Here is a 25,162-nt window from a genome sequence, read left to right as displayed (position 1 = left end):
TGATTGATTCTGTCTGTCATGTTTGTTCATGTTCATGAGTGTGTGGACATAATTGAGACCTTCTTAAGTACCATACATTGGCCCAGGACTTTGTTTTGTCCAAGTGGCAACCTCCGGTGTTGAAAAATAAAGCCAATGTGCTGATGGGACTCCAAAGCCCCCCAGCAGTAACAGATGAGTGACGCCTCCAGGCTTCGTTTATTAATATTAACAGTTGATAGTTTAATCATTGCAGACACTTTCAGAGGTGGTCATTTCAAAGGTTGCGGTTCAAAGAGCTGTTTTGATTAAAGGCCCTTTTGGCTCCATTTGAGCTTGTTTTCATCACTGTGCTGTGATTATTTTCAAACTTAACAATTGGAGCAAATTTTGTTCCTCTGTGTCAGGTAAGGATCACTGACTCGTCTTTGGAGGGAACTGGAAGTCTGTTTAAAATTTTGTATTAAAAGCTCCCAGCAACTTTTAAGTCCAAAAGCAACAATTTGATCTCAGATAATCTATGAGATCAAATTGTTGCTTTCACATTTGAATTTCCCTCTGGATCAATAAAGTATCTATCTATCTTAAAGTAGAGGAGCTTTTGATGCAGTGTGTTGATCCTTTTTTAAACCTTTCCTTCATTTAAAATGTTTGACCTAGCACCGGTGAAAGGATTCTTTGGATTTCTTTACCCTACACCTTGTGTAGTTAAAAATGTAAAATAGATCGAGACCTGGGTGAAATAGATTAGCATCCACTAACTCAGCCAAAATCCCCAGCAAATCAGCACTTTATATGTATTCCAGGATCACTTGTCGTAACGTGTTTCTCTCATTTTGTCCACCATGTTGTCATAGACTACTGTCGGGTCGCCTACTATTTATGCTGACAAAAGAAACGACCCATCTTTGCACCTTTTCAGCTCTGAATACCTTCAACACTACAGCACACCTCATAACAACTAAAATCTAAAATCTTTACTTAACGTTGTTCATGAATCATTTGTAGCACCTCCACTGTGAATGCTTCTGCAAACGGTTTGCCTTTTCCTGGATGCTTGTTTACGCTGCTGTCTTATATTTTCCTCAGTCTCACCAATTGCTCTCACATGGCGACTTAATTTGTTTTGGTGATGCGCTTGTTTGTTGGGTGAATTTAATGTGCTGTGGAACTGCTGCGTTTTGTAAAAGGTGGCATGTGATGCTCATCTCAGCACGTGTTTTTTTTATTTACTTTTATCAGATATGAAAAACTTTAAGTTCTGTGTACAAAGAGGCAGAGCTCCCTGTTGTGACTGTAAGGGGCATATGGAGCAGAACAAGTTCTTCCACATTGCAAGCAGAGATGAATCAGAAATGTTTCTGCTCTCCTGAATCGACTTTTATTGAACATCATCACCTACGACAGCGCAGCATTAAGGCACATATGCAATTCCTGATGGTTTGATTAACAGTGGCTAAATATATTTGTATTTATTTATGCCTCTGTTTTCTCATCCTATCCAGAAGTCCATATCCAGAATTTCAAAAACTCTGGAGGTCACGGGTGAAAGCCACAACACACCACACGTGGAACTTGACTTCCTCAAAGTACTCTCCTTCAACACAGTGAACTTTAAATAAAACTGTCTCAGAACCTTATTTCAATATCACACTTCTTTGGAAGCTGATTGTTTACGCTACATAGTGTCAAAGTCTTCAAAGTGCATCTGCAAATGTTTCTACTGAAAAGAAATCAAAACATTTTCATCAAAAAAAAAAAAATCCTGAAAAAATGAAGTTGGAAGGACTTCACTGACCTCAGTGACAGCGTACGCCCCCTGTGTTTCCTCACATTCGGTTTTTTTTCTTCACTCATCAAAGTGTCTGTCCTGAACCTGAAGGATAACAGGACTGTTGATGCCCTATTGATGAATTACTCCCTCGTGCAAAGCTTGATATGGATCCCCATACTCCCACTTCCATTTTCCTTGTAGTGCAACACAGCAAACAATGCAGAGGCAAACCTTATTATGTACTGTACACTATCCTTTGAGTCTGGGCATGATGAGCTAAAGACAACAATAGAGGGTAAAGGTTCACATAAAGTCTTTGTACTGTAACAGACTGTGTTGACTGCAGCTTCGATCTATGTTGCTCACTGATGGTGTAGGTGGTGTATGTTGCTGGGCCCCCTACGTTGTCTGTGGGAAAACTCCCCTTGTAGTCTGTCACTGAGTTTTTGATCAGCGTTCCCCACTGTTTACAAAAGACAAACACCCAGAGTCCTTCCAAGTTTCTGTCAGATGAGAAAGAAAGTAGAGAACGAGACTGAAAGCCCCTGATCTGAGCCACGTTTGGATAACTTTTCTCTCGTCTGTGAACTCGGTATCCTTCTGTTACCGACCTTGTCTGACCTGAACAGCCTCCCCCCCCCCCCCGGCTTTCTTAGCTCTGTCTGTCTCGGTCCACAGCTGGTGCTGCCCTCCACTGCCCTCCTGTGTGAGCTTTCAGACCACCTAAAGAAGCAACGAGCAGGCTTGGTCTTTGTCTTTTTCTCCATGCGTGTCTTAGGAGTCGCTGCACACAGAAGAGCGTGTGTGGGGGGGCTGCAGGAGGGGAGGGAAGTGGGGAAAGAGGCGGATGCAAAGATGCGGGAGGTTGAGAAGAGAATCAGCAGCGGCTCATCCCCCTTGCCTGGACACAAGAGCCGCAGTGTGGCGTGCCGGTGCACATTTTAAAAACACAGTGGCTGTCTGCTTCTCGCTCAGTTCTGTTTGTTCCTCGACCGCTCTCTTTCTCAACCTTCCCCCTCCTCCTTACCCCTTGTCAGTTCTTCTACCTCTGTTTTTACTTCGCTTTTTTTTCTCGTGGCTCTTACATCACCTGATGGGGGAGTTTTTTCTTGTCAATGCAGCAGCAAGCAGATGAATCCGGCTATGCTATATCTCCTTTACCGCCATCCTGCCTCCCCTCCGCTCTCCTCTGCCACCCCCCCCCCCCCCCCCCCTCTCTCCCCAGATTTGGCCGTCAGAGGTGAACAAGTGCAAACCCTTTAAACCCCATTTTTTACATCAACCCCACCCCCCAAATAACTTTTCTTTAACGGTCTGTAAAAAAAACATTGTAAAAGGATGAAAACACATTACATCCACTCTCTATAAAGGAGAAATGTCAACACCTGATCTGATCTGTTTGAGCATCTGTTTGATTTGGCTGCCATAAAGAGGGTGATGCTGAATTTGTGGCTGTGTGGATATGAAAGAGGCGCCTTCAGTGGATTCTCACCTTCAGTTCAAGAAGTATATGTGTGTTTTTTTTGTATGCGTGTGTGTTTGTGAGACAGTCAGCCAGACGGCGCAGGCAGACAAGTGTCTGTGCTGACTGCAGATGAGATGAAGTGTTCACTGACACAGGGAGCTTCTGCCGCACGTGCTCCTCCATATCTTCACTCTTTGGTGTTTGCTTAGTTTTTGCTCTTTAGCTGGACCCAACCTGGGCAGCCTTCTGATCTCTCACTATCAACTTATTGATGTGATCTTTTTTTCTGTGGCTCAGTGGTAGAGTCGGCCGTCTTTTAACTGGATGGTCTGTGATTTGTTCCTATGTCGAAGTGTCCTTGGGCAAGTCACTATGAAGGTTGTGTGAATGGGATTAGTTAATACTGACACTTCTTCTTCTTTCATCAGTGTGTGAATGTGGAATAAAGTGTAAAAAGCTCCAGTCCATTTACCGATCATAAACCATCAATACTGGAGTGCGTATTTCCCTTTGATAATTTAGCATCAACATTTGTTGTAGAGTACTCTTTCTAATCAGAGTTATACAAGAGCAATGTCTCTAATTTAACAGGGATTTTACGTAACCAAATCTTTCAAAGGCAGCTACACGAATGAGTCACGTTAATATGAATACCAATTACATTGTGTGTCAGCTTTTATTGAGGTGTGACAATCACAAAAACGGGACTCACAGATGAACAAATAGGCCAGATAATTGTTCGCCGACTTGTTAGAAACATGTAATGATTCAGAACTCATAACACTGCATGAACTGAGACATTTTATTTATAAATCCATACATTCAAGTAAGCAGTAATAAAAAAAGAATAGTACAGTCTCAGAGCACAAGAAGGCACTAATTTCATATGTGACATACGTACGTGTGTGTGTGTTGGTGTGTAAAAAACATGATTAATTTGAAAGCTTGACTGTTTATTCATATATATATATATATATATATATATATATATATATATATATATATATATATATATACACACACACACACATATTTACATACATAGAACATACATACATAAATAAATGTGTATATACACATGTATATATGTATGTGTGTAAAAAACATTATTAATTTGAAAGCTGTTTACTGTTTTTAGGTTTATCTGTAATTGTGACCACCACTTGTCTCTGTGGTGAAGGTTAGTTGTTATACAAACATGTTTTTTATAACAACTACAGGTAGGTACTGACGGTCCATTCATCCTCTAGCTTTACCCTTCAGTACATCTCTCTCTTCATCCGGCTTTCCACTGTTAGGATCAATAATGACGCATGTGAGGGCCATTTTCAGTGTTTAGGTTGTCATAGAAACGGATGCTGACCTGCTATAGTGTCCATACATTCTGTACATATCCATCCATCCATCCACTACTGCCTCTGGCTGCACAATAAAAAATAGGTATAAATAGCACAAAGAAGTCCTCCTCCTGTCAGTCACAATGGTGCTTCGATTACACAACACACAGTATGGAGATTATCTCATGAATCCTTTAATCTCGTTCCTGCTTGTCTGCGTCAAATGTCACAAGAGACACACACAGATGTTTGTAGGAGATGGAGAGTGAATAAATGCATCTTTAGGTAAATGTGTAGGTAGACAGATGAATCAGGCACCTGGCACTGTGTAAGGTATTGTTCCACACATACGAATAAAACGTCTTCACATGTAGCATCTCTGGAGCACTTTGGAACGGCAGTCCAGTTTTAAATTGTTGTCAGTGTTCTTTGCCCTTCTTTTAGTCACTTTTCTCCAGAAAACATTTTTTGTAGCTATCAAATGTTGTAAAAAAGTTTGTCCTCTTTTATGCTATGGTCACATGTTCAAGATAGTTTTTTTTTTCTTTTCTTTTTTTTCAAATTCGGAGAAGACTATATCTCATTGTTCCAAATCATTTTCCAAATCAAAAACATTTTTGCTTAGTTCAGAACCTCAGTTGGGATTTCTTCATGGGATAACACTACAACTGTCGCGCTCCCCAGTGCTGTGCTGCTGTTTGTTTAGCATTATTATCCTGTAAGCCATTGCTCCCGTCAAGATTGAAATGTATCAAAGGGTGATGGTTATTTTGATTGGGTATCCGATAAAGGCCTCTCAGTTCTCTTGTTTGGATCATATGGATTTCATAGCCATGGATATACAAAATCTTCCAAAGTTTTTGTTGGATAGGATGCTTCTCAACCTGTCCTTCCTTTATTTATTATTATTTTTATGTGTAAGGCTTTAAAAGTGCTACTTTTTTCAAAGGTAAATGTTCTCATCTGAGACTGGTACTCTCTCAGCCTGTGAAATGGATTTAACTTCATGATTTCTGCCTCCACAGGGAAACGATTTGAGAAAGATCCTCCTCACACGCTACTTTGGAAATCAAAAGCTTCTTTCCAAGCCAGAACTCGGGAGTGGAAACAGCTCATCTGGCGGCTTTGTCAAGCCTTCATCCGGAGGTACAGAGAACCCCAAATATACCCAGTAGACACCACAATAACAGCTCGCTGAAGAGGAAACAATAGCAGCTAACTTGACAGCATTCTTCTTCATAGGAGAAGAGCTGTTTGACAATTTCTGGCAGACTTTAAACCTTGCTTTATTGATTCCTGATGCAATGCATAAACAATACCTTTTGCAGAAACCATCATGAAATCCATTAAATAACCATCAACAAATAATAAATTGTTGAGGAAAAAAAGGGTTAAATGCTCATTTTTTAATCTCTATAGGAGGTTGCCCCATGCTGGACTCCGACAAGCCCAGCAGCAGTATGGTGGAGATTCAGTGTCTCTTGGACAACGTTGGCACAACAGAGCTCGTAATCGACCTCATTGTCAACACAAAGAACGACCGAGTGTTTGAGGAGAGCATCCTTTTGGGCATCGCCCTTCTGCAGGGCGGAAACACACAGATACAGGTGGGCCAACCAGAATACTGAATGTCTATGCACAATGAGCAGCTAAAACAAGCACTTCCGATTCACATTATGTATGATAACTTCTCTGCCTTCCACCCAGAACTCCTTCTATAACCAGCTGTACAAACAGAAGAAGTCTGAGAGGTTCTTCAAGGTTTTCTACGACCGCATGCGTCTCGCGCAGCAGGAGATCCGAGCCACTGTGTCTGTCAACATGTTTGAGCTCAGCTCCAGGAAAAGGGACGACGATGGAGACGTCAGCGGCATCAGGTTCAAGAAAGGTAAAGGTCGAGTAATGATGCATTTTGGACCTTTCTGCACTAAATATAATCTGTGATCAGTTGTTTGCCTGCTTTTTATCTTTTTATTTCACCTGCTAATTCTGTCCACATTCTTTTATTGTTACGTCATTGAAAGGTTCAAATGGTTTAACTGGCTTGTTTGTCTTGCTCTATGGACAGGTCTGGTAATGTTCTTTTTACCTGACTGCATTGTTTTATCTTGTTGTGTAAAGCACTTTGTTACTGTGTCTTGAAAAGCGCTACAATTTCAGATGTATTATTATTTGTTATAAAATGCCTCCTATGTAGTGTGAAAATACACATTTGTAACCACTGCTATCAGGGATTGGTTTGCTGGCTGTATAGATATAGTTATTGATAGAGATCTATATATAGATAAATGCTTATAAACTGTATAAACCTGACTAGTGAAGGGTAAATCCAGGACTACCTTTGTTGCTCTGCCGACCTCTGTGCAGACTGTTGTTCTCAGCTCCTGCAGTCACATGTCAGAGTGCGTGTGAGGGCCCACATCACAAGCTTATCAAAAGACCATTGTATTAATATCAGGTGCTTCCATGCTACAGAACCCCACTCAGTAGTTTCCCACTTATAGAAGGAGTAGGAGGGTCTTTGATTTTGTTTTTTTTAGTATGTCAAGACGTTTAAAAAGCATACATATTACCTGAAATGGTAACCTGCTACTGGTGTCGTGCATACCTGTTTTTCCCCATGCATTGACAAATATCCATTATTGTACTGTCCATAATTAAGCAGTTAAAAAGCTGTATTTGTTTGTACACCTCTACTCTGGGCTCTAGGAAAAGACTCAGGGCTTCACATGAAGGAGGACATGCGTGGGCAGCTGAAAGAGGCCTCATCAGTGACCTCAAAGGCCTTCTGTGCCTTCAGAAAGGAGCTGGATCCGGACATGGAAGGCCTAGGCCAGAACTGTGAGATAATTGGGGCCGAAGAGGCTCCAGAAGAAACACAAATGAGCCCAGCCATCACAGTCATGAAACCAATCCTGCGTTACCTGCAGCTGCTCTGTGAGAACCACAATTTAGACCTGCAGGTACTGAAGCCTTTTATTTCAGAAGGAGGATGTTGAACAACATTCTGACTACTGTTAACTGTCTGTCGTTTTTCTGCTTTGAATCCAGAACTTTCTACGCAACCAGAACAACAAGACAAACTACAATCTGGTGTGTGAGACTCTTCAGTTCCTGGACTGTATCTGTGGAAGCACCACTGGAGGTCTCGGGCTGCTTGGCCTTTATATCAATGAGAGTAACGTGGACCTGGTTCGCCAAACCCTGGAGACCATCACAGAGTACTGCCAGGGACCCTGCCATGAAAACCAGGTAGAGAGAGCATTGTTTTATTTGGATGTGATGAGTAAATAATGGTTTATGTGAAGTAAAGTAGTCTCATAATCCTGTTAAAAGACTGACATTTTCACAATTTATACTAATAACTTATTATATTGTATTTCACTCGACTCAAAGAACATACAACTTATAGAAGTTTTAAAAGTCTTGTCCAGTTCACTTCATAATCTTTATTTTAGATTACATTAATATGTAAAAAGAAACAAAAAAGAAATAACATAAACCAACCTAACCAGATAAAAACAGGTGGTAGACAGTCTACTCAGTCTGTCTTGAGCTTAGATCTTGTTTATCGTTTGGATTTGATCACTGTTCCCATATATCAATTTCTGTATGTCTAAAATGTGGTGTTGAAAAATGAAGCTAATGCGCAAACTGCAGTTCCATGAGTGTCCACTTGAGGCTGACTCCAGAGACCCTGAGGTCCCATACGACATTAATATGTCCACCTTGATAGCAGGCTAAACATTATGCAGCCTGGTACAAAAAAACCCATTTTGGTCTGATTAGTTAATGTCTATATTGGAACACTCTGTATTGGGGATTAACTTTTTCATCACGTAATATTTGGGTGGGCGTTGCTAATCTGAATTTAAGCGGGCTCGCTGAAGCTGTTTGTCGGGAAGCCCGCCTCAGCTGCACCTCTTTGCCTGTTGCTGGGTTGACCAATAGTTTGTTTATGGTAACATTTTCAATATGGCTGCCATTGATGGCTTTCAAAAAGGGAACCAAAAGGTGACATCACTGAGACTACATCCATGTTTTTTTTTACAGTCTATAAAACATTATTTTGCAGCCTACTGTTAAGAAACATTTGTCTGTAATAATTAATCCACAGTCATTGCAATAAATAAATAAAATTGTATTTTGCATTAATGCCAATCATTTTACGAGACAAAAATCATTTCTACTTGTTTTCCTCCTTCCAGGGCGTCAAAGGTCTGTTTTCATGTGCTTTATCAGAATGAACTGATAATGAGGTTGAGATCATGAGGAGTGACGAGGTTTGTGGTGCTGAAAGACACCAAACCACACGTTGCTCCCTCTGCTTCATTGACAGCATATACATGTGCATGAATAGGATTGGTTAGTCACTTGTGAGGTGCTGTTTAAGCTCAGTGGTTAAATTATTGCTCCATGTACAGCAGTTCAGCCATCGATACATCAGCTCAGGGATAAACTCTTATCTCTGACCCCTTGCTGCGTATCATCCCCCCTTGTCTTGTCTTTCTTACTCTAGTCACTGTTCTAATCCAATAGAGGCAATTGAAAATCAATACCTAAAGAATTACAACATTAATCATTTTTGAACACCACTATATTGGCCCTGCAGTCTCCAAATACAAACTGTTTACTTTATTGTGCTTTAACAATCTTCGGTCCTGTATGTTTTTCCTCATTTTCTTCCTCTGTAGAATTTTGCCATTGTTTTTCTTTTCTTTTTTTTCCCAGACGTGTATAGCCAAGCATGAATCAAACGGCATTGACATTATCATAGCACTGATTGTCAATTCTATCAACCCCCTGGAGAAGCATCGTCTGGACCTGGTACTGCAGCTCAAGGTGAGCAGCAGATGCCTCTGAGAAGCTGCTTATTATGACACACAGCCAAAAGCAACCATTACTATTAAAAATAAAACTATGGTTCTCTTTGTAACAGTAATTAACTATAGGGCTAGAGACCAGGAAGACAATAAAACGACATTAAGCAATTCTGCAATGTGTTAAAGAGCAGTGTTCTAGTTTATTTTTTCTAATATTGATAGGTCTTATCAGGTTAGTTGGCTACAAATAAAATTTTAAAGTGCTTCATAGAATTACACATATACAGTACATCTTGAGTACTTACAATTGTGCCCAACAAGTCATCACTTCATGAATTTACAAGTTTTGAGGCTGGTGGTGGAGTAAAAATTCATTGTTGAAGCCTTTTGTTATAGAACAATGCCTCCAAGCTCCTATTGGCTATCATGGAAAGTCGCCATGACAGCGAGAATGCAGAGAAGATTCTGTACAAGATGAGACCCACCGAACTGGTAAGTGTTGTTAAGCATGTGTTAGCATGAGTTTTTTTTTCTTTTTCAATTAGCATAGAAGAAGTCATTCATAACTTTTCATAACTTCCTTCATCAGGTGGATGTGATGAAGGAAGCCTATATTCAGGGTCTGGAGAGTGAGGGGGACGAGGACAGTGTTGGAGACCAGATCAAGCCCAGAGACGTTGGACACAACATTTACATCCTGGCACATCAAGTAATCAAAAGACCTAAGCGTTGTTTTGTCTGTGGCAGAGGAATGTCTGAATATCCTCCCTCTCCACCTGTCTTGACTTTCTGTCAACCTCAGAGTCCGGCACAGCACTTGTTTGTGTGTGCATGACCACATGCATGCTCCTTTTGTCTTGTCCCTCAGCTGAACGTTTCACTCTGCCGACTTCTAAAATTAGCTTTCAGGATGTGACACTTGTTGTGCAGATGGAGGCGTTAGGCCCTGTATCACTTCACATATGTGGTTTGTCATTCAACAGTAATGAAAGGAGCATGTCACAGAGGAAGTTGTCTCAAAAGTGTCTGTTAGTTTGAGAGTTCGCCATGTCTGGCGAGTTTTCACTTCAGCATCTTAAGACCATGTGTCAAGCTAGTCAGTTTCATTCTGTCACAGACAGGGTATTTTTAACTGATTAACTTACACACATATATCTGAGACACACTAACTCAGGTTGGAGCTTCTTTAATATATTTTAAAGGACTTTCTTTCTTTCTTTCTTTCTTTCTTTCTTCTCAGGAACAGTGAAAAATACCCACTCTACCTCTATGTACAGCTGATTTCCATTTTTATAAAGTGGTGGAATTTACAGAAATAAAATTAAGCGTGACCCTTAATGGAAACTTTGACACAGCCCACTACATTTAACTATAAAAACACCTACTGTTACTATTTCCCTTTTATTGAATTCCCTTTGTAGCACATTGGCACATAAATGAGCCTAACTGTTGTCACCTGCATTGAGACTCAGAGAAAAGGAAGTATGTAAGGCAATGTTTTACACCAAAAAAGCCCACATCCCAACTGCACACTGGCTGCTGAGCAGCAAAGGGCAGAAAAACACAGTAAGGGAAAACGTATGTGAACATCGCTGCTTAAGAGAGAGATTTGTTATCAATGTTTATTTTTTGTTTCTGTTCTTGTTCAGTGACCATACAAGTCACTGCAGGTTTGGGCTTTGAATATTTTCATGCTGAATTATAAAGAACTTGGTAAAATGGCATCATGGACTGGCACAATGTAAGAGATGCACATTAACATCATGGTTTTCATTTCAAAGCTTGTTGATCTTTATTCACTCTTAGATTGACAGTGAGGTCTTTCAAGTCCAATTTATGTTCCTTTCTTTAGTGACGTCTGAGGCGATAACTTGAATGAATGAGTCATTTCTTTTTCTTTCTTTTTTTTTCCAATCCCAGCTGGCACGGCACAATAAGATCCTGCAGCAGAGCCTGAGGCCGGGTTCTGTGTTGGGATCGGTGTCAGTGGTGGAAAATGAAAAGGATGATGCCCTTCATCACTATGCCAAACACACAGCCCAGATTGAGGTACACCTTCACTTCACCACTACATCCTCCGAACCTCTGTAAACTACATTTAACTAACAAATCACTCTTCTTTTATTTGGATAAGTATTTAATAAAATTGTTATCCCCAGATCGTGCGTCATGATCGTACCATGGAGCAGATCGTGTTTCCAGTCCCTAACATCTGCGAATACCTCACAGAGGAGTCCATGGTGCGAGTGTTCACCACCACCGAGAGAGACGACCAGGGCAGCAAGGTTAACGACTTCTTCCAGCAGTTTGACAACCTCTACAATGAGATGAGGTGGCAGAAGAAGATCCGCAGTAAGTCTTTACATTCTGAATACGGTGCTTGGAAAATAATGATGGTGGCACTGGAAAACTGGCTGTTGAAGGTAAAATCATGATTATCATCCACACTCTCTGAGTTAGTCCAGAATAAATGTAAGCGCCTGCAGCAAGTATGAGTTTTGTGTGTCTGTGTGCTCATGCTGTTTGTTGTGTTTGTGCAGAGAATAAAGCTCTGTTCTGGTTCTCGAGACACATCTCTCTATGGGGGAGCATCTCCTTCTACCTGGCCTGTCTGGTCAACATCGCTGTGGCTGTTTTCTACCCCTTCGGTACCAATGGAGTTGAAGGTGAAAATGATCAATTGTCAACTAACCTGTTTTTAGTTTGACTGAAAGATGTGAATGCCAGTTGCCGATTAATATCTCAAATACATTTTTTTTAAAAACTTTTCAGAGCAAGAGAAAGACCTCCCCCAGTACAATCAGATTAGAAACGCCCCAATCAGTACAACCTTGTGGCTTGTTGACTGACTGATTTTTATTGTGTTATAAGCTACTGATGATGAACTGAGATCTTATAATTGTACAACACAAAAAAGATATGGAGAAAAATGTATAAATAAAATGAGTGATACAAAATTCTATCAGCTGTTTAATTTCAGAGTTCAGGTCTGATGCATGCTGACTCACAATAACCCTGTCATGGCCTGTTGGAATACTGAAATAAATCAGAGCAATTGTAGTGACCATTCACAACGTTTGAATGCTCTTAAGTTCACAATGTGTTTGCCACCTAAAATAATAATTGTATTTCTTTTAAAGCCCTTCACACTTGTATTTACCTGAACGGACTTCAGTTCAGGACAGATTACGCATGTGCCATATGCGACGTAATGAATCTCCCCTACATTTAACATTTTACCAGATGTCACACTTTAACAGTTCTAGCTGTTGAGAGGTTTGACCTCCTCGACTTTAATCCTTTTTATTGCTTTGTTTTCTGCAGTAATATTTTCACACTGATGTATTAGCAGGATTTATTATTTCCCATTTCATCTCATTACATGGTACTCTAGGCTGGGTTACCTGACTGCGTTCAGGGTTTGTTTCAGTCACACATCAGGCCAATTTTAAAGAACTTCTCCAGATGTAAGCTACATAATCTACTTGTCATAACATGAATGGTTTAAGTGGTTTATGAACAGTCAAACATAAAAATAAGTTAAATTCCTCTACATCACTCATAAGTGTTGAAGTATGTTCCTCATCAATAAATCATCAGTGCATTGCATTATACTTTTAGTATCATGATTTCCAAACCGGTGGTTTTCAGTGCAAACTTACAAAGCGTCGGCTCTTTTGAGTGATGAAGTTGACGGTCCCCACAGACCCCTGTTTGACATTTGAAAGTGTTACCTCTGACTGAGTTGTGCTAAGTTAAGCTTTTAGATCTGTTGAATAATTCATTAGCGAAAGCCAGAGTGTTTCAGAGCATTGATTTATGCTTCCTTGATTGATGCTTTCTTCTCCTGCCCAGGCACCTTGTCCTCATTCTGGAATATCTCTCTGTGGGTGGCATTGGGGGTGTTCACTGCGTTACTTCCTGTCCTACCTAAGCCGTGGGGCATCCTGTTCTTTTTGGTCTCCCTCATTCTACGTGCCATCTACACTATGGGCCTCGCTCCTGCCCTGTTGTTGCTGGGTACTATAAATGTGAGTAATGGAAGATTTGATTTTGTGTTTTCAAGAACAATTTAGTTTCTGGCTTCTACAGTTTGTGTTTTCTTTTCCTTTACAGCTTTTCAACAAGTTGGTCTTTCTTGTGAGTTTTGTGGGCAACCAGGGGACATTCACACGAGGCTACAAAGCAGTTGTAATGGACATGCTCTTTATCTACCATTTGGGCTATGCCTTCATCTGCGTCCTGGGGCTCTTTGTGCACGAGTTCTTCTTCAGCTTTTTGGTAAGACATTTCTAACACAAGCTTCTTCCAATGTAGTGTGACAGGTTGATCAACAAAGTTTTGCAGGGAAAAAACTTCCCAATGTTCAAAAGAGTTTTTCTACATGAATCTATTTGCAGATTACTCATTGACTTACATCTTCCTCCACAGCTCTTTGACCTCGTGATCCGAGAGGAGACGCTGCTCAACGTGATAAAAAGTGTCACTAGAAATGGCCGCTCTATTATTCTGACAGCTGTTCTCGCCATCTTCCTCGTCTACTTCTTCTCCATTATCGGCTTCCTCTTCTTCAAGAACGACTTCCGCATGGAGGTGGACCACCCTCTTCCACCAGGTCAGAACTTCTCGAATAGCTAAAACACTGTTTGTCATTGTGTTGTTGCACCATGCCCAGTGAAGAGACCCATCTTTGGAAATCATCACTCACATGGATCTCTAAGACTCATTTTGTGAAATTGTCTCTGGTAATTGTTTGAGATGAAGTTTTTGCATTAAATCCCAAGTTGTCAGTGTTTCAAATGATCCCAAAAAAACTGTTCAATGTTCATCAGCTGAAATTATGGCATTGCTTATTTCCTTAAACCTTGTTTAAGTAAATGTTCTGTGTATTATGTTGTTGACCTACTCCTGGCTTTCACCTTAGTTAACCTTAACCTCTTATACTCTTTCACTATTTTACTGCTGATCATAAGGATCTGTGTTGTCTTTTTTCTGTTCTAAACTTATCAATACCTGAGAGACTTTACATCCTGATAGGATGACGACTGGCAGACTACGCAGTAACTTCTGAGCTTTGAAGACACCATGAAAGGCTCCTCGGCCCAGAATAAACCCGTTGGTCTATACTAATGACGGAATTGTCTTTTATTTTACATTATTGGGAAATAAATAATTGATAATAAACATGTACAATCACTGTTTTTATGTATACAGTCTTTACATCAGAATGGTAGACTATGCACTGTCTAGTGTAAATACAAACCCTGCCACATGTTTTGAGAACACAGTGCAGAGTGTGGGCGTGTTAATGAGCTCCAGCAGAGCGCTCCGTTGGTCAGGAAGACAACCTGCTAGCACATGTGCACCTGTTGCATAACCTGGTGGCCGTGCCATCCTATGTTTTGCTGAATTGAGCAGAGCAGACACAGCAGAGCAGTGGTGGGTTATGTAACCGCACAAGATCACGCCCGTCTATCTGTTAGCTGCGGGCTGATCTGGTACAACCCGGAGCTCTATTGACGCTGAGGAGCATCTTGTTCACACTGCTGCTGCCTCGGAGCTGTGACCCCTGCAGCCTGCTTCTGATCCTCCCTTATCCCCTTCACTCTTCTTCTTCTTCTTCTTTTTCTTCTTCCTCTGCTGCCTCTTGTGTCAAAGACCTGATCTCTGTGCTCCAGCCTTTCAGTGTAAAGGACCTTTTAGTGACATTCTGACCCAGGTGTATAGCTCTCCCTTTGCCTTTCTGTCTGAGCCGCTCACACTCAAGCGCAGCTCCTCTGCTGCTCAGGGCTTCGCCGATGCGCAAATGATTTGTACAGGTTTTTGCAGCAGCACTTCACCGCCTACCCAACAGCTGCTGTCTCACTTTACATAATGCCTGACTATATCCTTCTCACTGATTTTACTGGAATGAATGAGAATAAGCAGGAAGTAGTTTTATTGCCAGAGTACAGTTGTACAAACTTTTTTTCACCTGTGATTTCCCACTGCTGTAATCATTCATAAAAATACTCACAATTTGCTGTTTCCTTTTTTCTTCTTCTGAAAAGTGAAAGGTGAATCATTGAGTCACAAAGGAGTTCCTGATACATGTATGAAAGAAAACTGCTCAGATACAACACCAGGTGAGTTTTTTATATATATGAACTCTTTCAATTAAATTTGATTCAAATGTATTTTATTTTATTTTGAATGGTTCCCATTTGGAAGGTTCTGGTTGATTTGACAAGTTGTAAGATGTTGTGGTCTTACCAGAGTGGCAGAGTGCATGTGACCTTTCCAACAGTAGTCAGATTATGAAAGGTTATCCTCACACTCACTCTAGCACACGCACACGCACACGCACACACACACACACACACACACACACACACACACACACACACACACACACACACACACACGTGCATCCACACAAAGAAACTTGATGTGGCAGAGGGGGTGACTCACACTCCTTGTTTGTTCTGTGTCTCCATGGATCACCTGCACCTTAGAGGCTCGCACGTGATCTCCACCATATCCTTCACCTCCTCTTGTTCCTCAGAAGGCAGCATGCTCTGTATGCCCATTCCTATTCACAGTATTGGTACAGTTCATATGTGATATAAATAAAACGTCACACTTAGTCATATCGAATCAAGCTTTTTTTCTCCACATTTTCATTTGTTTCATTATCATGTTTGAGGAGTCTTGAATTACCCCCGGGGATAAATATATATATTTATTTATTTTTGAATTTGAGGAAGTTTAAGACCATACATTTGATCTTGATCTTTTTCCCTAAAAAAATCTTGAAGAGTGATGATTTGAAGAGAAAGGTCCTAGTTTTGAGCTTTGTGTGAATTAAAATGACCCTTTGCTCATTCAAGAGAACAGAGTGTGATGAAAATGAGAATCTATGACATAGGTGTTGCATAATTTATTGTGAAGGCCATTCTTGTGCTATAGGCTTATTCATTGTTGATTTTTCTTGCTGTTCGAAAATGTAGATCTAAATACTGAAAGAGTTCACACTGTTGTTATTTCAAAGTGCACAGTGAGATGAAATGTTGTTCCTCTATGAGCATGAAGCTACATTAGACATTTGAGAATGAAGAGGGAGTGATATGAGCTTAAATGCAGTGACAAGGAGGTGGCTTGAATATAAAGTCTTTAATTAAAAACGGTAAAACCAGTAACGACAACATAAACAAAAAAAACTATTTGTTAACCTCACTGTTTTTTTTTCTGCCTATTCTGTCTCATCATGGCCCTCATATGTTGTGTTGCTTGTCTGGTTTTAGGTAAAGACACTGAGGTGGAGCATGTGTGCGAAACCCTGCTCATGTGCATCATCACAGTGTTAAACCAGGGACTCCGTAATGGAGGAGGTGTGGGAGACATTCTCAGGAGACCCTCTAAAAAGGTGAGACAACCCCCAAATAAAGGAATGACATAGGACCAACTAATCACATTTAGTCCGAACATACTCTGCCCACACTGGTTTAAGTTTTAATTAGTATCTGTTGTGACGAAGAAGGACAGACGATGTGTTCTCTCCATATGTGACCTGTTTTTGGCCCATTTAGGAGCCACTGTTTGCAGCGCGGGTGGTTTATGACCTTCTGTTCTTCTTCGTCGTTATCATCATTGTTCTCAACCTCATCTTTGGTGTCATCATCGACACCTTCGCTGACTTGAGGAGTGAGAAACAAAGGAAGGAGGAGATCCTGAAAACCACCTGTTTCATCTGTGGTGTGTACTCCTCTATAGTCATTGTCTTCTGCAAACGTTAGTAAAGAAACGTGTGTGTTTGGAAGGACTTCTATAATTTTAAGTGACTCTCTTGCAGGGCTGGAAAGAGACAAATTCGACAACAAGACTGTGTCCTTCGAGGAACACATCAAATCTGAACACAACATGTGGCACTACCTTTACTTTCTGGTCCTGGTGAGGGTGAAGGATCCGACTGAGTACACCGGCCCTGAGAGCTACGTGGCCCAGATGATTGCGGTCAGTCTATTGAACATTCACTCTGTGTACTCCGTGAAAAATTCTCCTGGATTTATTTTTTTTTACAATCAAAGAGACATCACACAGGTTGCTCTATCACCAAATTACTGTAGCTCAAGTTAAATTGAAGCATGGCTTCTATCTGCCATTTCCAAAGTGCACTACAATGTTCACTGTTCTTAAAACTGTGCATTATTATATTCAGATGGTAGCCGGTGCATTAAACCATCCAAGCCTCATATTTCATTTATTATTCTGAAAACAGATGGAAAAATAAACACGTTCATCTCTAAATCTCACCCCTACTTAATATTTTCCTCGTGAACCGTACACATCGGCATTCAGATGCGTCGGTGTTCGAGTCTTGAAGTTGTGCAGCCCTCCTCACTTTACAGACTTGCAGAGTGTGCTAGAGAAGCGTGAGCCTCCACAGCAGACGAGCAATCGAAAAATGAGCCTGAGCTTGTAGGCCTGTGCTGAGCATCCTAATTTATTCTCCTCCCCCTATCGCTGCTGGAGAGACATGGCTCTCTGTGCTCAGGTAGTCTTCACCGTGCTGAGCTCCTAACCTGCTGGGACACAGAGTGGTTAAATGGTAATTAAACTCAGTCCAGCTCTATTATCATCAATGCACCAACTTGCTGCACTGACACACAGACAAGAAGTTGAAGGATGTAAGGGCGACTAAAGGTGTTGCCGTGAGGTTAATAGATTCAAATGAAGCCTCGCTGCACAATGGCACATTTAGTGATTAACATTTGGCCATGACGGGCATAAAAATTGTTGCATTATAATGACCACTTTGCATAACAAACAGGTGACAGACATTGATTTAATATGCATCAGCAGGTCCTCGAACAGGTCGGTTCTTTGATTCTTGGCCTTAGTATTGCGGTGTTATTAGGTAGGCTAATGATGAGTCAGGAATTTATACTAATGCCTCGATTCTACCTCAATGCTGGAACACACAGAAGGTGAACAGACGAAACACAGGTTTTGACTTTCCTCTTTCTCCTGAAATCAAAACATTTTAAGCCCCTCAAAAGGTGCTTCTAAATCTTAGCTTTTTCTCAATTATATTTAACTGTACTATTCAATTTCAATAAATGTCATGCTCAACTTGTTAGGCTGCAACTTTATGCCAACTTCATGCCCTGTTGTGATTTTATGTTGCAACAAAGTCTGAACATAAAGCTACTTGTTTAATGAAAACTCTGCCCTTCATGCTCTGTGTTGGAAAAGAGCTGAAACCTGATGGCCTTGAGACACACACCAACACACAAAGACACACACACACACTGACTCTCTTAATGAGTGCATGTGGTTGCATAGGACACAGTGATTTGTTGCCAAGAAAAAGTGCAGGATCGTGTTTCACTGGATGTCTGTTCTGTTGCCGTGTGTGTATGTGAATCAGTGTGCTTGTGTCTGTGTGTGAAATTATCACAGCGACTACAGGCCGAGCAGGTACTGCAGCAGCCACAACGCTGTTACATAACCCATCTCAAGTGGCCTGCTAATAGCTCAGCCCTGCCTCGCACGTGCTCTCCTGTCACTTTCTCTCTCTCTATATAACACACACACACACACACCCATGACACAGTCACTGCCACATCGTGAACCCTTCATTTACTTTACAACACACTCTGTGACAAAATGTCCTTAACAAAACAGCAGTAAACGGTGTGTGATGTGTGTGAACGGAAAAGGAGCTTGAACATGGCGTGAGGTAAGGTCAGATGTTCTGTAATTCAATGTAGTAAGACTCGTAGTCTAATGTAGTAAGAAAATGACTGAAAAACATGTCAGGGTGTTATGTACTACGATGGGTGATGTAGTCAACAGACTGTCTGGCCTTCTCTGCGTGCTGTGTCATCATTCCTCACACGATTCTAAATATTTGTGTTTATTGCTCACAGAAGTTGTACAGCTCTGTTATTGAACATGAAGAACTTTCAGTATTCTATGCTTATTTGAACAAGGTGAGCAGTACTGTATCGATGCCTGATATCAAGGTGGACAGGACCAAATACACAGCTACTGCCCATTATTATTACTTCCTGACCAACAAAGAAACACCCCAATTAGAAGATGTTCTGGCCACACACTATAAACATCATATGTGAAGATTTTTATTGAATACATTTCTCAAAACTTCTCTATTGAGCCAATGGATACAAAACATATTATGACAAAATAAAATGCATATTATACATAAATTTAACTATCTTTAAGTTTCCTTTATTTTAAAGTTCTCAAACCCTTTCTACATAAATTAAACTATATAACAGTTAGATGTAACTTAGTTAAGGAATTGATTAATATTATTGTCTGAAAAAAAAGCTAAATTGCTAAAAAATCACATACATACATTAGGTTTCCATTAATCCTGGCACCCCCGTAGACAAAGCTTTGTTTTGGCTGATCTTGTCCGGTACATGACTAAGTCGGTTTTCTGAAAATAAATCACATCCTGCCTCCTTTAAACAGTCAAGTGTATCACATTTGTGAATTTTTGCTTTGGAAGTGTCCAAAGGGCGATTTCTTCAGTGTGCTCATCTGACACCTCCCTGTGGCATTTGTCTGGACTTTCCTTTTGTCTGTTGTTTTGGCTCTTTGCACATCTGAAGAACATTATGTAAATGTACAGTACGTGCAGAAAACACGAGTGGTGAGGTGACGGCATCACACTGAGAAGAACATGAATGTGTCTGGATTTATGCTCACTGAGGTGTTTAAATTGATCTTTGAAGCAAACCTAAAGCCTCGACTCATTCAGACAGAGCAGCACAGCACTGCACACAGTGGACCACTGTACAGTGTAATGATGGCAAGACGTCATTAGTGACATGAGCGTAATAAATTCAGATTCTGTTCAGTCACTGTTAAACCATATGTCACTAATGAGGCAGAAGCTTTTATTGATATGTAAGTTCAAACAGGATATTGTATTCACCTCATAATAATGTAGGTCTCTTTAACGAAGCCATGTGGTTACTTAATCCATCAGTTATGGATGGCTTGATTCAAAGAAAAAAATGAAGAAGCATCAAACAGTCTTTAGTTTCAATGATCTTGAATCTCACAGTGCCATCATTGTCTTTTAAGCTACAAGGCAAGGAACTTTCCTTTTTTATTCCGTCAGCCCCTTGATGCTGGAGGCACAAATTAGCTAAAGATTTATATGCAAGCTCTTATAGAAGACTGGATTCATACTTAGTCAGACTTCCCCTGTGCTCAAAAGTCAAAGGTCCATACAAATACAGGATAGTGTGAACGCTAACTTCATGAAGTGTGATGTGACTTAAATATAGCCTATATGTTCTCGGTTACATACTGTTACCTTGCCCTAGTTTGTTATCATCACTTTAACCTTAAAAAATTCTTAAAACAACCTCTTTGATCATTTCTCTGTATTAAATCATTTATGTTGTTAATAATAGCTAGAGCAGCAACACATGCTTGGCACTAGCCAAATGTTAGCGTAATGCTAATCAAGGGAGCAAATACACACTTCTCCTGAGAATGAAAACAAAGTTGATGCGAAAAAGAAAGATTCTGATAATTGTTCAAGTATTATTGGAGTACATCTAAATAGGAAAGCTCTGAAATGTCAGAGAACAAAAGTGAAAAAATGACTTGGTAAAGGGCGTTTCCATCTTCCATTTCTGTGTTAAGCTAACTTAACCTTACAAGGTCATATTTGGATTATCTTAAAACTTAATTTATTTTAGGGGCTGCTCAAATCCTAACTATAAATTATCAAAGTCGGGAACGGCACCAGAAACCTAATAAGTAAAACTAAGTGCTTAACTAAGTTAATTCTTACTTTAATTGCATAGCCACACGTAATAAAAAAATTAGAAAGTTAGCATTTTCAAGTTCAGGTTATGGATGTGATTACAGAAATTGTCTTCATACCTGTAACAGAACTGGTTTTATTTCTCTACTGTTAAGCATGCTTACTTTACCCTGCTAGCTTGTGTGTTTGAAAAAAAGTTAAATTACAGGGGTGTTACTGTAGACTTTGATCTGTTTTATTAACCTCATTGTTCTGGTAAACGTCGCTTCACAGCGCCACGTCATTCTTATGTTTGTTAAAAATTATTGAATTTGGCATCCTACTGTTATTTTTGATGTGCTGTCATATGGGAACTGAGTCACTAATATAATGTTTTTAGTGTTAGACCAAAGACGGCCTTGGCTTGACAATAAATGATATTCTATTTGATTCTATATATTGTGTGTATCTTAAAGCAAGTGTTTCACACAATAAAAAACATTTCCTCAGACTGACTGAGAATTTAAAGTTTAGAAACGTTTTGTCATTGCTAGTCCTTATATGATTTTTCTGTTTATAAATGTCCACATACAAAATGATCCCGTTATTTGTCACATCCATTTTTGTAAAAGGCTCCAAGGTGAGATGGCCTACATAAATTGATTAAGAAACAAAAACAGATAACCCACACCAAACATTCCTCTCCTCTCCTCTTGTCTCCTCTCTTCTCAGTGTCTCACATGCCGGTCTATTCTTATATAAGAGTAGGTGGGAGAATTCCTCAATCCTCCTACAGTACTGGACTGACTTGGCGCTTGTGAAATCCTGCGCTCAGCACCTTTCAAGACCTTTTTTTTTAATCGGAAGGGTTGCAAAGGAGTATTACGTAAGACCAGCTGATGGCAGTCTGTCTCTCTGACACCCATCTTACTTTCAGAGACCAAGGGGAGCATGCATGTTGTAAAACACACACTCCTGCTCACAGTCTGCTGTGTACATATCCACACAGATGTAAACCAACACACCCACACATGTACAAACACAGACGCACTTAAGGCTGTTACATAATGCTATAGGTCAGTCTGGATCACTTTTTTCTCATGGTATCACCACAGACAGTTTGTTCTGTCTGGAAATAAAAAAGCGCAAATAAAGTTACTCTTTATTTTTTTTTTCCTTTTAAACTCGGGTAACACTGAATTCCCAGTGGTGTTTTCCATAGACAGCAGTGACTCATTCCCGGTGTGTTTAGGGATTGGGTGAGAATTGAAATGCCAGTTACTGACGGTTTAGTGTATAATTGCTATCCACAGTATTCAAGAGACAGAAGTTCTGCTTTAAAATAGAAATCTTCTTTCTGATGGAATGAAACCAAATCAAACCTCCATGCCTGTCCTCATCACCTGCTTCCTCTCTTTCAGATGTCTAGTTTCAGCTCTGTAACACACTCCTCATGTCTATACAAATCCTCTATGTACATTATGTCTGTCTGCCGCCTGCCTACTGAGTCAGTTCTATTTTAGCCTCTTTATTCCTTTCATCTTTCACGCGTCTCGTCTCACATCATGTCCCATCTCTTCCTCCCTCTCTCCTCCCAGGAGAAGAACCTGGAGTGGTTCCCCAGAATGAGAGCCATGTCTCTGGTGAGCAGCGAGGGAGACAACGAGCAGAATGAGATGCGCTCTCTGCAGGAGAAGCTGGACAGCACCATCACTCTGGTGATTCAGCTGTCAGGCCAGCTGGCTGAGCTCAAGGAACAGGTCGAGTTCAACTTTCTGAATTTTTATTTCTCCTACTTTTTATTTAGTCAATTATCATATTTACAGAAAAACACAAAGAACAAGAAAGAATCAAATTAACACGTTTTGGGGGCAACAGTTTTCTTAATCACATCCTCTCTCATTGCTCATGAGACATTAATGTCATTAGGGTGTCCATTACCCAAGATATTTCTCAGGACCAACATGTTTTCCTCCAGAATATTTAATTTTTGAAGTCTGTGTGTCCACACTGATGACGATTCATGCGATGGAATCTGTGGCCTACTTTTTGTTAATTTTAGTGTAGCCAGTGGTTATCATAAAACAACACTTTTTTTGTGGGCTGCATTGTTTACAGTCCAATAAGTAAGGCCCTGCATTGTTTACAGTGTAATTGCCAAAGGAGGGGACCATTTTGAATCACAAGCAGAGGAAAGATCACCCCTGCAGATCGAACACTGTCATTTATAGGTTTATTATTATTCGTGCCCGTTTATTGGTTTTTGGTGAGTCTCAGTTTAACTGTAAACATTCAATTACAGAGAGGCTTTACTTTGGCTTCATTGGTGACAGCCATAATGAGAAGCTGATTTTCTGGTGATTTACTTTAAATGAATGGTTCTTTGAGCTCGCCTAAGATAAAATCATTATGTTGCAGATTTGTACAAAGTAAAATAAAAGCTTTGACATACTCAAGAAAAGAAAACAACTTTTAAAAAAATGCTTATTTGATTGATCATTTCTGATGTCTTTTAGGACATCCAAACACTATGTGGCTTTTCATCATTACTTCAAGCAGATTAGTCTCTTAATTTTTGATCTAGTAAAGATAGTTTTCTGCAATTGCATGCAGGTATTTGTTTATTGAGATGAACAAATTGTCATTAGATTATCGTTGATTGTAAGTTGGGATGCCATAACTGCGGATTGTGTTCTGACTGCTTTTGTTCTTCATATTGGTTGCTTTTCCTGTGTACGCAAATGCCCTCTGATACCTGATTTGTCAATACCACTCGGACTACAAACATACTACAAAACAGAAAGGACAAGACCTTAATACTGAAAATCCAGACTCCTGTGTTTATGTAGATAATGTACGAATGTTAGATTATCTCAGTTCCGACAACTTCAGTTCAGAATCAGACTCAGCTTTATTGGCCAGGTATGTTTGACACACATGTTTGTGATGCTGGATGTAGTTCAGTCCCATGTTGACTGAATCCTCCACTGACCTGTTTGCCCATTTGGCAAACTGCAGGGGGCCTGTAATGTCCTTCAGGTGGCTCAACATCAGTCTCTCAAAGGACTTCATGACCAAAGACGTCAGGGCGACGGGTCTGTAGTCATTGAGTCCTGTGATAGAAGGTTTCTTTGGGACAGGGATGGTGGTGGAGCTTTTGGAGCATGAGAGCACTGTGCAGGTAGGGCAGAGTCTGAGTGTTGGGGTGATGCTGATGGGCTGGGAGATGGGTGGGAAAAGCTGCAGTAAAAGCAGTTCAGATCCTCTGTGATCCTCTGTAACCCCTGACCTCAGCACGTTTAAGCAAATGCAGGGCAGGAGGTCCTTTCAGTGTCAGCTGAGTGTCAGCAGTCACATTACTGTGTTCACCTCTGTTCTGAATTCACATCTCTAGAAAGATTCAGTGAGACCCGCCCTAATGCTCGTGAGCACAGCATGATAGGTGACGATCACGTCAACAAATGCAGTACTGAGAGCCAGCAGTGAGCCTCTGGCTGTTTGTGTGACTTGTTGTGTTGCTGCAGTGTGACTGATCACTCTTTATCGCCTGCCTCCCCTGCATGTGATCCCAGTCACAGGCCAGTCCTTGTTCCTCTTTTCCCAGATGTTTGAAAATAGCTCCAATAAACAAAACAACTACCTCTGTCTACCTGAGTAAACTGTAAGCCTGCAATATCTCCCCGTCAGTCGGAGTCCCTCAAGTAACCCTGAAAAGGACTACTGTGTGGGCCTTTGAGCAAGCCACCATAGCGTTATCTCTGAGTCTGCAGTTTGAGTCAAACTTTAGTGCATTTATCAATCTGATGTATCCTCACGAAGTCTGAAGTGATTAATACAGTGTATAGTCATGGGGTCAGCAGGGCTGTCACACCTCCTTAAACAGAAATTGAGGTGAGTGTATTTGCACAGACTGAGCCACAATGCAGTAATGCACTTTTCGGAACTCAAACTCCCACTGACGGACAAATTCTCCTCCCTTCTCACACACTCTGCTGACCTCGACGCAGGTTA

At 40.6% G+C, this 25,162-nt stretch overlaps 1 protein-coding gene across 1 annotated transcript in view; it reads left to right on the top strand.

Moving 5' to 3' along the window:
- Positions 1 to 25,162, top strand: part of itpr2 (inositol 1,4,5-trisphosphate receptor, type 2) — a 54,954-nt gene that overhangs the window by 26,915 nt on the left and 2,877 nt on the right. Inside the window, exons 38-56 of the mRNA XM_079345174.1 lie at positions 5,581 to 5,701; positions 5,975 to 6,162; positions 6,263 to 6,443; positions 7,265 to 7,518; positions 7,607 to 7,807; positions 9,287 to 9,397; positions 9,775 to 9,870; positions 9,968 to 10,087; positions 11,299 to 11,427; positions 11,538 to 11,730; positions 11,919 to 12,044; positions 13,234 to 13,409; positions 13,495 to 13,659; positions 13,810 to 13,993; positions 15,429 to 15,503; positions 16,662 to 16,783; positions 16,947 to 17,112; positions 17,210 to 17,370; positions 22,750 to 22,911. Coding sequence (XP_079201300.1) covers positions 5,581 to 5,701; positions 5,975 to 6,162; positions 6,263 to 6,443; positions 7,265 to 7,518; positions 7,607 to 7,807; positions 9,287 to 9,397; positions 9,775 to 9,870; positions 9,968 to 10,087; positions 11,299 to 11,427; positions 11,538 to 11,730; positions 11,919 to 12,044; positions 13,234 to 13,409; positions 13,495 to 13,659; positions 13,810 to 13,993; positions 15,429 to 15,503; positions 16,662 to 16,783; positions 16,947 to 17,112; positions 17,210 to 17,370; positions 22,750 to 22,911 — 2,931 coding nt within the window. The remainder of the gene's footprint in view (positions 1 to 5,580; positions 5,702 to 5,974; positions 6,163 to 6,262; positions 6,444 to 7,264; positions 7,519 to 7,606; positions 7,808 to 9,286; positions 9,398 to 9,774; positions 9,871 to 9,967; positions 10,088 to 11,298; positions 11,428 to 11,537; positions 11,731 to 11,918; positions 12,045 to 13,233; positions 13,410 to 13,494; positions 13,660 to 13,809; positions 13,994 to 15,428; positions 15,504 to 16,661; positions 16,784 to 16,946; positions 17,113 to 17,209; positions 17,371 to 22,749; positions 22,912 to 25,162) is intronic.

The sequence above is a fragment of the Symphodus melops genome (genome assembly GCF_947650265.1).
Source record: "Symphodus melops genome assembly, chromosome: 6".
NCBI classification, from domain to species: Eukaryota; Metazoa; Chordata; class Actinopteri; order Labriformes; family Labridae; genus Symphodus; species Symphodus melops.
This window is presented reverse-complemented; position numbering and strand designations above follow the sequence as displayed.